The sequence below is a fragment of the Eleutherodactylus coqui genome, chromosome 4 (genome assembly GCF_035609145.1).
Source record: "Eleutherodactylus coqui strain aEleCoq1 chromosome 4, aEleCoq1.hap1, whole genome shotgun sequence".
In the NCBI taxonomy this organism is placed as follows: domain Eukaryota; kingdom Metazoa; phylum Chordata; class Amphibia; order Anura; family Eleutherodactylidae; genus Eleutherodactylus; species Eleutherodactylus coqui.
In genome coordinates, this window is record NC_089840.1 from 35,643,901 (window position 1) to 35,660,495 (window position 16,595).

The 16,595-nt window shown below is 43.5% G+C and overlaps 1 protein-coding gene across 4 annotated transcripts in view; it reads right to left on the bottom strand.

Annotated features, from left to right (window-relative positions):
- Positions 1 to 16,595, bottom strand: part of SPAG17 (sperm associated antigen 17) — a 146,669-nt gene that overhangs the window by 74,928 nt on the left and 55,146 nt on the right. For all 4 annotated transcript variants that reach the window (XM_066599230.1, XM_066599229.1, XM_066599228.1 and 1 more), the window contains exons 2-3: positions 11,047 to 11,187; positions 7,777 to 7,836 (exon numbers count right to left, since the gene is read on the bottom strand). In XM_066599230.1, coding sequence (XP_066455327.1) covers positions 7,777 to 7,836; positions 11,047 to 11,187 — 201 coding nt within the window. The remainder of the gene's footprint in view (positions 1 to 7,776; positions 7,837 to 11,046; positions 11,188 to 16,595) is intronic.

Consider the following 16,595-nt stretch of genomic DNA (forward strand, 5'->3'; position numbering starts at 1 on the left):
GATTATCCTGAATTTGTAGTTTCTTCTGCAAGAGATTATCCTGAACCTGCATCTCCTTTTACACCTGAGATTATCCTGTATCTGTTCCTCTTCACATATCTGAGATTATCCTGCATCTGTATCTCCTTTTACACTTGAGATTATCCTACACTTGTATCCCTTTTTACAGCTGAGATCATCTGGCATCTGTATCTGTTTTTACACCTGAGATTATCCTGCATCTGTATCTCCTTTACACCTGAGATTATCCTGCATCTGTATCTGTTTTTACACCTGTTTTACCCTGCATCCGCATCTTCTTCTACACAAGACTATCCTGCATCTGCATCTCCTTTCACACCTGAGATTATGCTGCATCTGTATTTTAATTTACGTTTGTGATTATCTTGCACCTCACTTCACACTTGAGATTATCTCTGTTTAGACCGTTTATCTGTATAAAGCAATCTTCGGGCAGCGACTCTGGCGGTGACATCACACGGTGATTTCAGCACTTCTTCGTCTTGTAATTGAGTGAGTGAAAACCACATTAACGTCTCTGATTTTCTCCATTTCTGGCTCGCTATTGATGTGACTTGTGTTTCAGTGTAAACACTGAGCAGGAGGATGCGAGCGTTAATTGGCCACTTCATCGTGTACATCCTCGGGGGCCCGCTTCCTACAGACCTGCTGAGTGACAAGTCGCTGGGAGCTTAATCGCTGCTTTCACAGTAGAGCAGATCTTTCAAGCCGTGGTCACGAGAGTGACACTAATCGCACTAAAGTCCCGGCCTCCACTAGAAGGCTGATAACTGTGGAAAGTCCTCAAATCCCCGCACTTCTAAGAGGAAACCCCGGCCAGAATCATTACACAGCGCTTAACCTCTGCCTGACCACAGACAAGTGCGTCATCGGGAACATCTGTTCTAGCAATAGAAAGGAACGATGAGCATTTCCATATACAAAGTCCACAGATTAGTGGAGAAAGCTAGACGTTTAGTTTTATTTTACCCCTTACCGGATTTACACAGTCACCCACGTATAATATAAAGGGTTAGTATCAAACACCGCAGTAAAAACATGTGCAGTTATGCAGATACGGTTTTTGGTCCAGGTTTTTTTTTGGGGGGGGGGGGGGATTCCCCATGTGAATACAGCCTTAATGTTTACCCTAGAAATCTCAGTATCTGTTCTTCTTCTGTACTGACCCTGCAAAATACCACTTCTTGTATAGGTAGGGTGTCCCCTAAACCATCACTGCATTAGGAACAGTTGGCACCTGACATCTGAACCTGACATGTTCAGTAACGTGGTACCAAGTTATGGCCGCGTCACGATCTGCTCTCAGATAATGTGCTGACCTCTTCTCTCTGCATTAGAGAGCAACATTGGGCAGTTATGGGTAAAATGGTGACTTGAGTGACTTTGACCGTGGGCAGATTGTTGATGCCGGAGGTGTGGTGCCAGTATTTCTGAAACAGTCACACTTGCTGGCTGTTCCTCAACGATGGCAACCAAGACTGGTTGAACCATGGACAGACATGCGACAGAAGATCACACAGCAGTAGGCCACGTGTAGTTGATTCTAAAGGTGAGCATCGGGTGGCACGCCTGGTATCTCAGCGATGACATGCTACAATGGACCAATTGAGCATGTAGTGCATTAGGTAGACCATGAGGTTTACTTTGCATCTACTGGGGTTCAAGAGCTGAAGACCAACAACGGTGCCCCTGATAACCCTGTGTCAGTGCCAATAATGCCTTGCATGGGCCCAGGAAAAACATCAGTGGAACTTGGACACATGGCAGGAGGTCATCTGGAGTGATGAGTCCTTTGCTTAACTATACAAATGGCTAGGTCCATATTTGGCATAAACAGCAAGAAGCTAAGTCCCATAGGTGCTGTTTTGGGGTTCAACAAGCCGGTAGTAGTGGTGTCATGGTCTGGCATGTCCTTGGACCGTTGGTCATCATACCACAATCCTTGAATAGAGAACACTATAGGAACAATCATTTGCACCTACATCTTTAGGTAGTCTTCCCTGACTACAGTGTCATCGAGCTCAAATTACCAGGGAGGGGTTGGAGGAACATGACAATGAATTCTCTACACTGCCTTGGCCTCCATACTCATCGGACTGTAACTCCATTGAACATGCTTGGGATATGCTGGAAAGGGCTGTAAGATGTTCCCACTAATCTGCAAAATGTGCACCAAGTGACGGAGCTGCTGCAGCGGGCATGGGTTGAATGTGGAAGATGTTCACCTTGTGGAATCTGTTCCCTGAACGTCTGAAAGTCATGGATGCCAAAAAAGGTGGTCCAACCCGTTATTGAGTAGGTGTTCCAATGCAGTGATCATTCAGTTGTAATTGTCATTTATAGAGCCATACTGCCAACACATAACAATGTAATTCTGTAATATAGTGAACACAACCCTGTGTCTTTATAATACTGCTCTATGGTGCCCATATAAGAGTGGCAAACAATGAGCACATGACATTGCCATAGATTGTATATACAGTGATTGCCCACTTTACATTACAGATATCGGAGAACCCAGGGTATACCAAGGAAATATTCCTCACACCATTACTGCACCTCAACCAGCCTAACAGGAAGGGGTCATCTATTCATGCTGCTTACAGCAAATTCTGACCCTGCCATAAGTATGATGCAACAGAAATCTGGAGTCATCTGACCAGTTGACGTTTTTCCACTGATCGGTGAAACAATTTTCATGCTCTTTTGCTCACTGAAGTCTTGTCTTTCTGTTTCTCTTAGACACAAGGGTGCTGGAACTGGTCATCTGATGTTAGAGCCCATCAGTGCTAAGGAAAGACGAGTTGCATGCTTGGACACACTAGTTGAAGCACCATTGTTTTATTCGGCTACTGTTGACTGTGCAGAATGATTCCTGACATCCTCTTCTGACCCCTTTTATCAACAAGTTGTTTACATTCACAGGATCCCCTTTTGCTGACATTTCAATCGCGTCATTCTCTGTATACTCTCCGAAACATTACACGAGAAAACCCCACCAGGCCTCGCTGGGAGTCGCTCAGATTGCTGGATTTTCCCATTCTAATGTGGATTCACACTGAAACTGATCCACAGAAAATCTGTCGTCTTGATTTTATGCTGCAATCAAGGGTCCCGGGGATAATTTCCAATTGTTAGAGGGCCGGGATCTCTAATAAGATGGCCGTTTAGTGTATGATAGAGCAATACTGTAAATATATAACATTGCTTTATATCACCCAAGTAGGGGTGCATTCACACGGGGCGGTGTGGATGCAATAAAATGTCATCGAAAGTGCATAAGGAAAGACGGCATTTCTGAGTTTTCTGCTGCAAACGCAGCAAAAACACATGTACTTTTTTCCTACCCACTTTTTACCACATCCAAACCACCATTTTAAATGTACCCTAATACAACATCTCATACTGTCATGTAATCGTGTAATTAGCAATGAGCCCCCAGAGAGGATACTTGAGAGAACCACAAGTGGTAGAGGCCTGGGCAGCGCTCCTTGCTATATCCTGGCCCTTCCTTGTATCTTCACCACACTACTAGAACGTTACGGAGATACTCTGAAACCCTTCATGTATTTTACATCATATGGAAATACATTGGGTGATGGGAAATCCCACTGATCCATTCTCGATTACAAGTTTAATGGGGCGCACTGAACAACAAATACTTCCAGATATCTTTCTGCTTTGCGTGTGTTCTGGCTGGTAATGACTATCAGATCTCATCCATCAGATGCAGGATCCTGGCACTCGTCCACCACCGACTCTCTGGGCAACCGCCTTTATGAGAAGACAGTTGGGCACACATGTGTGAAGACCCCCTGATGGGTACATAAGCTGTTCACTCCAAGCACGGCCCTAAACTTCCAAATTCATTTATTATTCCATGTGACTGGGATTAGATCCTGGTCCAAAGCAGCCGAGAGCTGGAAACCTCTGCGCTGGACATTCTTATAACTACACAAGTATTCTTACAAAGATCTGGTCTGTAAAATCTGCAAAGAGTCACCTGCTGCATTACTCACATTGTGCCGTATGGGCTCCTTCTTTGGACATTTCCTACCAAAAATAATTGGACACCGGAGCAAGAATCAAAAGTAGTATTTATTTCCATATGTTAATATTTAGTGGGGCCTCCTTTGGTCCTAATGACATCGGATACTCTTTGTAGCATACTTTCTACTCATGTCTAATACACTTCAGCTGGTATTTCCCTCCATTCATCCTGCAAATATCTGGTGAGTTCTTTCATTGTCCTGTCTACAGTGGTGCAGGAAGCATAATTATCGGACAATCAAGCAATGGAAGAACATTCTATCGATTGACGAATTGCACTACTCCATCTTCAGATCAGATGGCCATACCTGGGTGTGGAGGATTATGGGGAACGCCTTTTGCCTAAGTGTGTTCTGCCAATAGTTAGGTAGGGTGGAGGTTCCGTAATGGTCTGGGTATATTTTACGAGGCATGGTCTTGGTTCGTTGGTTGTAGTGGCAAGAACCATGAACAAGGTGTACCCTGACATTCTGGACAATAATGTGGGAATGGTCAGCCATACTTCCAAGAAGACACCATGCCTTGTTACAAATCCAAGGCTGTTTTAGGCCCAAAGGAGCCCCACTAAGTATTAACATATGGATATGAATACTATTTTTGATTCTTGCTCAGGTGCCCAATCACATACTTCTGCTAGGATAGTGTATCTGAATTGTTGCAGCCCAGGTAAATGATCTTCCTAATGTTTGCTTCTCAACCTGTGGTACACATCCATAAGGCACACGACAAGTCCACAGGGGGTACTCACATTATGCTTATTCATTGCTTTTCTAGTTCGCTCTAGGTTTGATCATAGCATTAGGGGTACACAGATGTCATTTGTTTTGGTGGGGGAACTTGGTGGCAACACTAATAAACATTGACCTACCTGACACCTTTTTTCTCCACCAGACAACCTTTGGAAGGCAGCGACAGGAAATAACTCGGATGCATGAGAACATCTGTGATGTTGCAACAATTGAAGTTGAGTAACATGAATCCAACATGGTAGCATCCCTAAACCCGTCAGAGTCCAAGGATGTAAACAGTGATGGGGGCATTGCTTGAGATGGTGTTGTGATATGCACTCTGCCACAGGTCCAAATTGGAGTCGTCCCCACCACCATACATTGCAAATCTGAATTTCCTTTCCTAGCTTGTTTGTGGTTCAGTCCTTGGCAATGCTTCTGGTCCATCTTCTGGGTATGACTTTCAACCTTGCTTTGCTGTTGCATGCTATTTCTAGCTGGTTGCAATATGGTCCCCTACTGCACTTTTGGTCCTGATGTTCATCAGTCTTTGTAGCCCCTCACCACCACCACTAGGAACATATAATTCCACACATCGTTCCTTTCTCCATGGGGCAAGCTTTCTTCTTCCTCATAATTACAATACTTTCTGCCTTGCTCTTCATGATCTTCTGCTGGTTGTCCGTATCATCTACCATAGGGACTATACAACTATAAAGGTCATCATATCAGGTGTTTTGACACGGATGGCTTTGAAATGTTTTGTTTTCTCGGTTGATCCTTTCATGTGTACTTGTGGTGACATTATTCATCCTTCATCCTCAACAATATCATGAACAACGTGTGAAATCCTGAAGACGGACTAAGCAAAACCAGGCTGGTCATTGGCATTGACTCCTGGTGTTCCTTCAGAAGGCCTTCTGATTGAGTCTTCAGGTTTCTCCTCATGATTTCTGTGACTACCTTCATCCATCTTCTTCCTGCTCTTCATCTTCATATTGTCCTGTTGGTCGTCTAACGGCTACAATAAAATGAAGTTCCAGTGGTGGAAGGTTCGCCTTAACTTGATTATTGTTTTCTTTGATGCTTACCAGTTTCTTCCAACACCTGCACCCAAATGGTCAAAAGATCTCTGGTATCAATATGGACTTCTTTCTGTCTCCTTTGTCTAGTACCACAACATTCCTCATCTCCATCTGTGATGACAACCATAGATTGTGATCCCCAAGCAATACCCTTCAGACTGCAATTCCTCAAGGTTTTGAATATTTCACCTTGGTTTGGTCTGAGATCCATTTGTTTGTTTTCTTGGCTGTTAGACAGATTCTTAATAGTCTTTGGCAACTTTCAAAGGAATAGTCAACGTCTCCAGTCTTCACTTCTTCACTATAGCATTACATGTATATTAAAGGCTTGTCCAGTTTATAAAACCCATTGAGTGGAATTTATCAAAGCCGTTTGTCAGTTTTCTATCTTCAAAAAGTCACTTTGCACAAGTCGGGTTTTGCTCAAATTTTGCGACTTTTATGCAGCTTTATGCCTGTCATTCCACTTTGTCAAAGTGTCTAGAAAAGGGGCCATAATTTGAGTGGAGTGAGGTTTTTAGACTGATTTATGAAGTGCGAGTTTTTAAAAAGTCACAAAATTTGTCGCAATCACACTCCAGTAGCTTGTTGGCGTAAAAAGTGACTGCATGGCTGTAGACATATTTAAATTCCCTCCATTGTCGTGCACCCTATTAGGAAATTCTGAGATAATAAAGGAGATTCCTCTCCTCAGGATCCTCATTTTTTGGTTATAGTAGACTGCGGTAACGAGTGTGTCGTGTTCTGAATGACCCATCCTGTTCTGCATTACACAGACAAAGCATTATGTGAATGGACACTGTGTAATACTTCATTTCTCCTGCGGGGGTGTTGCAGGAAAAGTGAACACTTGCTGCCAGGTTTCCCCACAAATTACAGCTAATCACTAAGTAATCAATTTATTTTCAAGCAACGCTTTTAACAAAATAGGGTTTTTTCAAAGTGGAGAATTTCTTTAAGACATGTCCACACTGGAGGCACTTCTTCACCCCCCATTTGACAGTTATCATTGGGGTGGGCAGCTCAGCGGCTAATTATATCCCCTACTGGAAAAATTAAGGATTACCTGGCAACCACTGAAAGTGGCCCGCTGGAGTGAGAACCACTCTTTGTGCGGGTCATCTACCGAGGCTAACGGAGGGGGTCCAGATCAAGACATTCCCTTCTATTTCCCATATATGTGCTAAAGTGACAACTTTACAAGCCGCCATTTTTGATCACCTGACAGGAACATACAGCTTTTTATGAAAGTTTTGTTTTTTCTTCTTCGCTTGTCTCTGTTTGGAGAAGAACATGTGTAGTTAAGTCCTTTCGTCTGACAGCCACCTCTGTATGGCGAGAGGCTCGGGTAATTAGGCCCAGAAAATGTGCAGACCTTCGCTGGAGGCTACGGCTGCGCCAATTACAACCCCTGACGGAAAGCAGCGTTGTGTACATAGCGTGGTTTTTTTTTTCTAAATCCCTACCTCGTAAATAACTTGTTAATGTGCCTTATGTGAGTTTGTATGAGAGATTTGTCCAGCAGACGGAGGGTTAAACCAATAAATTTAACAATCGAGTATGTGTTAAATGAGTCCGTGGAGAGAGCGGTGAACGTCGTTCAAGCGTTTCCCCCCCTCCTGACCGCAGCGCTTTTTATATCAACTTAAAACTGAGATGCATTAAAACTTTATGAGGCATCTCCGGGTGAAAACGCAAACACAATATTTTGCAACCAAGCAATTTGGCGACCCCGGGGTCTGTGGGATGGTTAATAAAAGGGTCGTAAGCGTCAGAGTAAACAGTCGGGGTGTTTTATGGCTCGGGTCGGTAAAGGGGAAAATACAGAGAGATCCAGATATTCCTGATGATGGCGGCTACACAGTCTATTGAACAGAACCGCTGGCTCTCACCTCATAGTACTGGGGAACATCTTTTGTTTTCTTGATTTTTGGGTTTCCAAGTTCATGCACCTAAAAAAGAAGAAACGTTGAATATAAAGTGCAGCAACAAAAAGGGAAAAATAGAACTAAAGGAGGAAATTCAAAACATCTCAATCTGAAAAATCTCTCATATCTCTCTATGTGTTATAATGGGGTGGATATAATCTAGGTGTGGTATAATGAGGTGTGCAATGGCGGATTATAAACGGATCTCGAGGCTCCAGGCGGGTCCATGGCTGACCGAACCGCCCCTATTATCATCCGCTGCAAGTGCGCCGCTGCTGTAAAAACGAATAAACAGCTATACTCACCTGTGTCGCACCTCCCGCTCTCGCCTCTGCAGTTCACGCCAATGGTCCCCAGGGTGCTTCCTTAAAGGCCAATCACGTGACAAAAACGTGACTATGAGTGGTCATAGCGTTCACGTTGCCTGGAAGTCAGCAAGGACCCAGCGGCACGGACTGCAGAGAGCCGGAGCTGGAGAACCGATACAGGTGAGGTGAATATAGCTGTATTTCAGTTTTTTTAAATTATAGTGTCTACAAAGGGAATTTTTTTATTAAACAGGGCCATGAGAAGCATGGTAGGGTATTATTATTAAAGGGGCCAAGTGGGGCATTATTACTAAACAGGGCCAAGTGGGGCATTATTACTAAACGGGGCCAAGGGGGGCATTATTACTAAACCGGGGCCAAGTGGGGCATTATTACTAAACAGGGCCAAGTGGGACATTATTACTAAACGGGGCCAAGTGGGGCATTATTACTAATCGGGGCCAAGGGGGGCATTATTACTAAACCGGGGCCAAGTGGGGCATTATTACTAAACGGGGCCAAGGGGGGCATTATTACTAAACCGGGGCCAAGTGGGGCATTATTGCTAAACAGGGCTAAGTGGGGCATTATCACTAAACGGGGCCAAGTGGGGCATTATTACTAAACGGGGCCAAGGGGGGCATTATTACTAAACCGGGGCCAAGTGGGGCATTATTACTAAACGGGGCCAAGGGGGGCATTATTACTAAACCGGGGCCAAGTGGGGCATTATTGCTAAACAGGGCTAAGTGGGGCATTATCACTAAACGGGGCCAAGTGGGGCATTATTACTAAATGGGGCCAAATGGGGCATTATTATTAAAGGAGCCAAGTGGGACATTATTATTAAACAGGGCCAAATGGGATAATATTAATAAAGGGGCCAATTGGGGAATTATTGTTATTAAAGGGACCAAGTTGTGCATTACTACTAAATGAGGCCAATTGGGGCATTATTATTATTAAACAGTCTAAATGGGACATTATTATTAAATGGGCCAAGTGGGACACTATCAATAAAAGGGGTCATGTAGGGCATTTTTATTAAATGGAACCATGGTGGGCATTGTTACTAAAAGGGGCATTATTACTAAATGGGGCGATATGAGGCATCATTAATAAATTGGACCATGAGGGGCAATGGAGCATTATTATTAAACATGGCATTACAACTAGATGAGGCAATGAGCGGCCTTATTTTTAAATATGACATTACTTCTTAACAAGGCCATTAAGTGTAATGAAGCATTATTAAACTGGGCATTATCAGTAAATGGGGCCATGAGGGACAATGGGGCATAATACAAAACAAGGCCATGAGAGGCATCATTACTGAATGTAGCCATAGGAGCCTTATCGCTTAATGGAGGCCAGGAGGGGCATTAGTACTTAATGGAGACCATGAGAGGCATTATTGCTGGATGGGGAGAATAAAGAAGTCATTATTACTGATTGGTTGCTCTTTTACTTTGTCGGCCTACAGAAAGCACAAAAAGGTGGTTACTATTACTGTAATGCCATGGGTGGCATCATTACTACCTGGGGCACTACGGATGGAGAGATTGTTTGCAAGTCAGGTGACTGGGAAATTGAGGAGATAAAGATGTCTGCGTGTCAAATTCTGCAGAGACAAGTTGTGACTGGGAGAAGTTGTCATTGTGGTCTGGACTGGATGAAGAAGGAAGGGGGAAGTGAATCACTCCTGTCAGAGTGGACGTCACCTGTGATCACTGGATACAACGGTACTTTAATCACTCAACAGTCTGCAGAGCGTCTGCATAAAGCTGGTATCTACTGCTATATGCTCACTGTATAGAGGGTACTATTGGTTTGTATATTGTGTGTTTTTCATCAGATTTTGATGTAGATTTGCAGCAGATTTCACATCTTCAATTGAAGGGGTGAAGTGTGTTGCAGATTTTGGTGTGGATTTTTCAGCTGCAGAAAATCCACACCAAAATCCGAAGACTGTAAAGCAGATCAGGAGCAGACCTCACCTCTTCAACTGAAATGGAGTATAATGAGGTGTGTATAACCTAGGGATAAAAATGTGATTGTTCTCAGCAAGAGAAACCAAGTAGTCTTGTAGATATGATGCCTTCTAATGGCTAACAAAAATACATGATGTTACAGCGAGCTTCTGAAGCAACGCAGGGTTCTTCTTCAGGCTAAATGAAATAGTTCCGAAGAGGCATGAATATTTATACACACTTATGACAAGGCACATACATGGATGTGATTGGTTTGCATTTAAAGGAATACTGCAATAGAAACATAAGCATTTTTAACTAGACACTGATAAGGGAGTGAACGTTTTATGGTCCCTAAATTACTGTTGGGGGGTCACCAGGCCAGCAGTGTTATATGTGTTATAGATATATCATACCTGCCATTCACACATAAATCCTGGGGAATAACTTAGTCCTCCACTGAACGTGTCAAAACTTGTTATAAATTTATATTCCTAAATTCTTCTAACCTAGGGATAGTATATTGTGTGTGTATAACCTAGGTCATATTGTAACTGGAAGTATATAACCTTGGTGTGGTATAATGGTATGGATATAACCCAGGTTTTGGTATATTGGGATGTGTGTAACCTAGTTTTTTGTATAATGGGGTGTATAACCTAGATGTGGTATAATAGGGTATGTATAACCTAGTTTTAAGTATAATGGGGTATATAACCTCATATTTGGTATAATGGTGTGGATACAACCTGGTTTTGGTATAATGGGGTGGATATTAGCTAAGTGTGGTTTAATGGGTGTGTATAACCTAGGTGTGGTACGGGGAATGTATAACTTAGGTTTTAGTATAATGGGATGTGTCTATCCTGGGTGTGCTATAATGGGGTTATATAAGGTAAGATGATTGTTGGTAGACTAACATGTCCTGACATTCACTGACAGGTGATACACTGTACCTGCTGCAGAACCTTGTCCCATGACACCAGGCTGAAGAGCTTACGCTGGGGGACACACACAGCTTGTGATAGGGCCCTGGTGTGGACTTCATCTTCAACTTGGTTCTCAACCAGAAGAGCAATGTTCACCTTCCAAGAGTCCTGAAATGATGAATAAGATTCACAGGTGAAGCAAATGGACCATCATCATCATAATGTGAAGATTACCAACATTTTAGCTAGACCTCAGCTCCTGGACCACTCATTGCCAGAGTTGTTATCTCCCTCAACCATTCATCATATTAATCCTGTAGAAAGATATGTGTCAGACCACCTTAAGAAGGCCATCAGCCCAGCTCTGATGCTGGTTCCAGTACCTCGGTTCCTTAGGGACATTTGACACTAATATACCTGGGCAAACTGATATGACTCACATGATGTTATCTAGACCATTATTAATATGAGTGGATTCACAAGAAGCATCATCCCTCTGTCAGTCACTGGAACATCTCATATCTTCGACGTGATGGAGCTAAAACAGTCATTAAATTCTCACTACGACAGAGGGTAGGTGCCAATCCTCATACTGTGGTCTAGTTCTGTGTCTGATCCTCAAACTAGAGAACAATACCTGAAATTTAGTCCCCCCTCTTTTTATGTGTTGTTGACACCCAAAGTCAAAAGCTAAATATCATTACGTTACAGAGTGTCATCTTAGGACTAAATACTGTTCCCAGTAAGCTCCCCCCGCTTAGGAAACACGTGCTCCCGTGCAGATTCTCTGAACTTTCCCCTCTAGAGATAGGGCAGAGCGTTTATGAATCGCTCTGCCCAATCATAGATTGAACTGTGGGGATGTCGGACTACAGGTGCACAGTCCTCTCTACTCTATCCTTCCCTGCACTAGTCTCTCTGATCAGTGCACAGAAAGACTGGTGCAAGGGTCTGTTCACATCTTGTTATTGGCTCTGGCCAGGGTCCTGTCAAAAGTGTACATTTAAAATCCTGAAAACGATACCCTTGGTTGTACCTATCTTGGGGATTATAGAAAACTGCCGAAACGGAGACTAATAGGTTTCGGAAGGTTTCCATTAATTTGCGCCGTACTGTGCTGGAAAGTAAAGAGTGGTAGAACGCTCTTTTCTTTCCAGCAAAGAATGGACAAGTAACTGGAAACCTGACGAAACTGAGACCCATCATTGCCTGTTTCAGCAGTTTTATAGAATGCCTGGGATGGGCTTTGTCCAGTCTCTTTCTGGGGGTTCAATGTTCATGGTTTTTAGACATTACACTCTGATGAGTCCCCTGGATTTAGCAGATAACAAGATGTGAAAAGGCGCTTACAGGAGGACAATGGTAGAGCCTGGAGAAGGGAACAACCACTGGACCTGGGAGATTAAGGATTCCCCCTATACTTGTCAACTTTTGAGAAAAGACATCAAGGAGATCTCAAAGACAGGAAGAGGAAGTAAGGCTCTCTGTACAAAATTATGATCCATCTATTTGTATAGACCACACCGTTAAAACAGCAGCATTTAAGTCACAAATAGCACTTATAACCCCCTTCAATACACCCCAAAATTAATATAGGGCATATATCAGAACCTTCCCATGTGGAATGGTGCTCTATTGCATGGGCCAAGAATCTCTGACATGGGGACAAACGATCGTAACTATGATCGGTCTACCCATAGAGCCACCATTGGTCGGCTTTGAGGGGATAAATATTCCTTTTGTGAAAGATCTGGCAAGTAAAAAAAACAGTCAAATCGTAATTACAGAAGACTTTTTATTTGTTAAGCTTTTTGAAGGTCAATGCTACTTTGCAGATGAACTCCATGGAGGCAGAATTTTAAAATAAATGTTAGAAAGTCTCTGGTCCACAAGGGCAGTAATGGCAGTTTTTTCACTTGATTTAGGTTGAGCCAAGCTTCATGGTTTCCTTGAAGAACATCAAGTATTAGAAGTCTGGAATGGAAGGTTGTTTCTTACAGAAAGCCACAAAGCTTCTAGCCATTACTTATGGATAGTTTCTTAAAACTCTTGTGCACTGGAAAGACTGTTACATCTAGAACTTTGCATGTCTGATTCTGAACAGAGCAGTTTTACATCTTTTCATAGTCATCCATCATGACCTCCTCAGACACAAAAATTGGCCACTATCATCAACTGAAAAATATCTGTTCTTCTCTCATCCAATGACTGGTCTACGTTCCAGGATACCAGCACCTCATCCCAGTGAAAAAAATGGATGGGCCCACTTAATGTTCTCCATTTCTTCCAAAAACAACCATGTTCTATTCATAGGAATAAGGGTGACAGCTTTCTTCCGAGTCCCTCAGTCTTGCCCAAGTTAACCTTTACGCATTGAAAAAGAGAAAAGAAATTGAGCCAAAAGGGACAAAACCTACTGTGAGGAAGGGATGAAAGGAGCAATGGACATTGCTATACATGTGTGGGCAACCAAGTCTAGACAAAATCCATAATCATGATCCCATCACACAAGAGAGACAAAACATCAGACACTAGAACACAACGAAAATTTTGAGTTTAATTGAAAAAAAAGGCTAAAAACATTGAGTGCATGGCCAAGAGCTCAAGTCTCAGTTCACACCAGACTTAGAGGCCATCTAAGAGATGAGATGCCAGTGCTCTTCATCTTAATGTGGCTAAAGACCCCAGTGTTGAAAATGGATTTCACATCTTAAGAAGGATCCCTGACGCTATCAAGGTCTTCAAGGTTCTGTAGGTACCAGGGAAAAGACTACTTGTGTTTCATGATGGAAGATATAGCTGAAAGCCTGAGAATGCTTGCCGTGAAGGACCTGGGGTAAAGGATTAAAGTGATCCTCTGGTTTTGGCGCAAAATTCTGTACCGGGACCGAAGGGAGGTATATTACCTGCCGTTATTCTTCCCTGCCATTTTCCAGTTCCAGGCCCCGTTTTCAGCTGTTCAAAATGGCCACCACAATTTTAGAACCCCCTAATGCACACTATTCACTGCTCATATTATCAGCGCTGGCCAATGCCCTCTGGGGATTAGGTAGTATGAAGATTGCATCAGCCATCTTGGACTGACGAAAACGGGACCCAGAACCAGTGGATGGGAGGAACATGGGCAGGGAAGAACAGCAGCAGATAGTATCCCCCCAACCCCCTCTGGTCCCAGGACAAAATTTTGTAACAAAACGGGAGGGTCACTTTAAGGGGAAAGGATTTCAGCCCTCAACAATATGTTGTAGGACACTGATAGAAGAAGAGCAAGATAGAGTTTAATCGAGGGAAGATCCTTCCAGTGTTTCCACAGGGCAAAAGGCACTAGAAAAATACTAAAAAGTGGGAATTTAAAGCTTTCTTGCCACTTCCTATCCCTAGGGAGGTGGAGTATCCTGGTGTCCCGGTGGTGGTATAGGACAAACATAGCATATATAGGCCCCAGACTGGAGCTAGACCTCCATTTCCCTTGAACTATGTGACAATTCTGATCAGTCGCCTGAGTGTCTCTGTTTCCTTCAAGCTTTGGTACTGCCTACTGCAAATCTGCCAGTTAATGACCGTCCCATGTAGGCTGCCGCTTTCTGCTCAACAGATTCCCGTCTGGTTCCTCCCGTCGCCAGCGCAGGACATAAATAGATCACTGGGTCTTTTTTTTCTATAGAAGTTATTATTTCTTCTACAATTTGTAAGTTAGCTGGAAAATCTACAGAGTCTCAACTAGCCAATAAAACTGAAAATCCTGGTTTCATCATCTTTTCCCCTAATGCCGCGTGCCAACCGTGCCAAGTGCTGAGATCATTCCACTCTCACATTTGTTTCCAAATCATCTGTGAGTGGAGGGAGGTTTTTCTGAGCTCTTGTGTTTTTGCTCAGTGATTTACTGAATCCATATAAAACTTGAAGAGGATGAAAAAAAAAAAAAAGAAAAAAAGAAGAAGACGTCTTGATGGATGAGTCTCCGCTTGGTGAGAAATGCTGAACCGGGAGCAGAAAACGTCTCTTCTCAGCCAAGACCAGCACTCGCAAATGAGAAGGAAACACGCTGCGCGGCCCGGAGTGTCGTGTCAGCAATAAGGGGTCTCCTTGCTGCAGGGAACGGATTCACCAGCTTCTGCAACATCCCGAGGGACCTTTGTGTGAAGACGAGTTTTAGAGCATCATCATCCTCATCATCATCATCAGCCTCTTATTCCAAGTTACATCTAAATATATTCTTACACTCCAGTTACATGCAGAAATCTGGGGGATGTCACTAGCAAGCCATTAATGCCTCCCCTTTAGGACACCGCTCTGATCAATGACTCCAGTTTAGTTATATTGCCTATTAGAGTCTGAAATAGTGTAAAATCCACGTTCTGAATCACCAGAAGCTCCGGCAGCTGCTTTGTCTCTCCCTCCTGCTTTACACTGCAGCTCAGCTTATAAAAGTGAAAGTGCCATCAACACTTTGCCTATTAAACTAGTATCAGTAAAGTGTGAGACAAACCGAGTAATCTTGTAGATATGATACCTTTTAATGGCTAACAAAAATACATGATTTTACAGCGAGCTTTCGGGTTCTTATCGACCCTTCATCAGGCTAATGAAACTAGGACGAGGATGGGGGATAGGGGACCCCCTTTCTCTGAATCGGTGGGGGTCTCAGTTGTGAGACCCCCATGATCAACGAGTTCTCCTCTATACTGTGGATAGACCTGTGATCTTGGTACAACCCCTTTAATACAGGCTGCCGTCTTTAAAGGGGTTGTCACAGGCTTTAGATGTCATTTAGCAAGTCTAGTCGCGGCTCGTCCCAAAGTTCCAGGCAGTGTTGGACCTGCATGTGCACCTCTGCTCAATGGGACCACCGGAGATAGCCGAGTTGACCATGGCTGGCCATGGCAGGGAAAGCCTGTCATGAGGCAGCCTCTTAAAGGGGCTGTACCAAGATGACAAGTTATCCGCTATCCACAGGGAAAGGGATACGTTTCTGATGGGTGGGGGTGACGGTTGGGAGGTGTAATCATGGCCCCATATTGTGGGAGACACAGACAGCATCTGATGAATTGATGGTTTTGGTCCAGAATATTGAAGCTATGGGATTCGATACAAAATTTATCGCCCATTGCCTTACACAGGGTCGGCCGTGGAGAAGTAGGCCGGCACCACACGCTTAGGAAGCTGTCCAAAAGAAAATCTGTCTACGTTGCCCATAGCAACCAATCACAGCGCAGCTTTTATTTCTTATACAGCTGAGGTAAAATGAAAGCTGCACTGTGATTGGTTGCCATTTCTTATACTGCTGAAGGAAAATGAAAGCTGCGCTGTGATTGGTTGCCATTTCTTATACTGCTGAAGTAAAATGAAAGCTGCGCTGTGATTAGTTGCTATTTCTTATACTGCTGGGGTAAAATGAAAGCTGCACTGTGATTGGTTGCCATTTCCTATACAGCTGAGGTAAAATGAAAGCTGCGCTGCGATTGGTTACTATTCCTTATACAGCTGAGGTAAAATGAAAGCTGCTCTGTGATTAGTTGCTATTTCTTATACAGCTGAGGTAAAATGAAGGCTGCGTGGCGATTGGTTGCTATTCC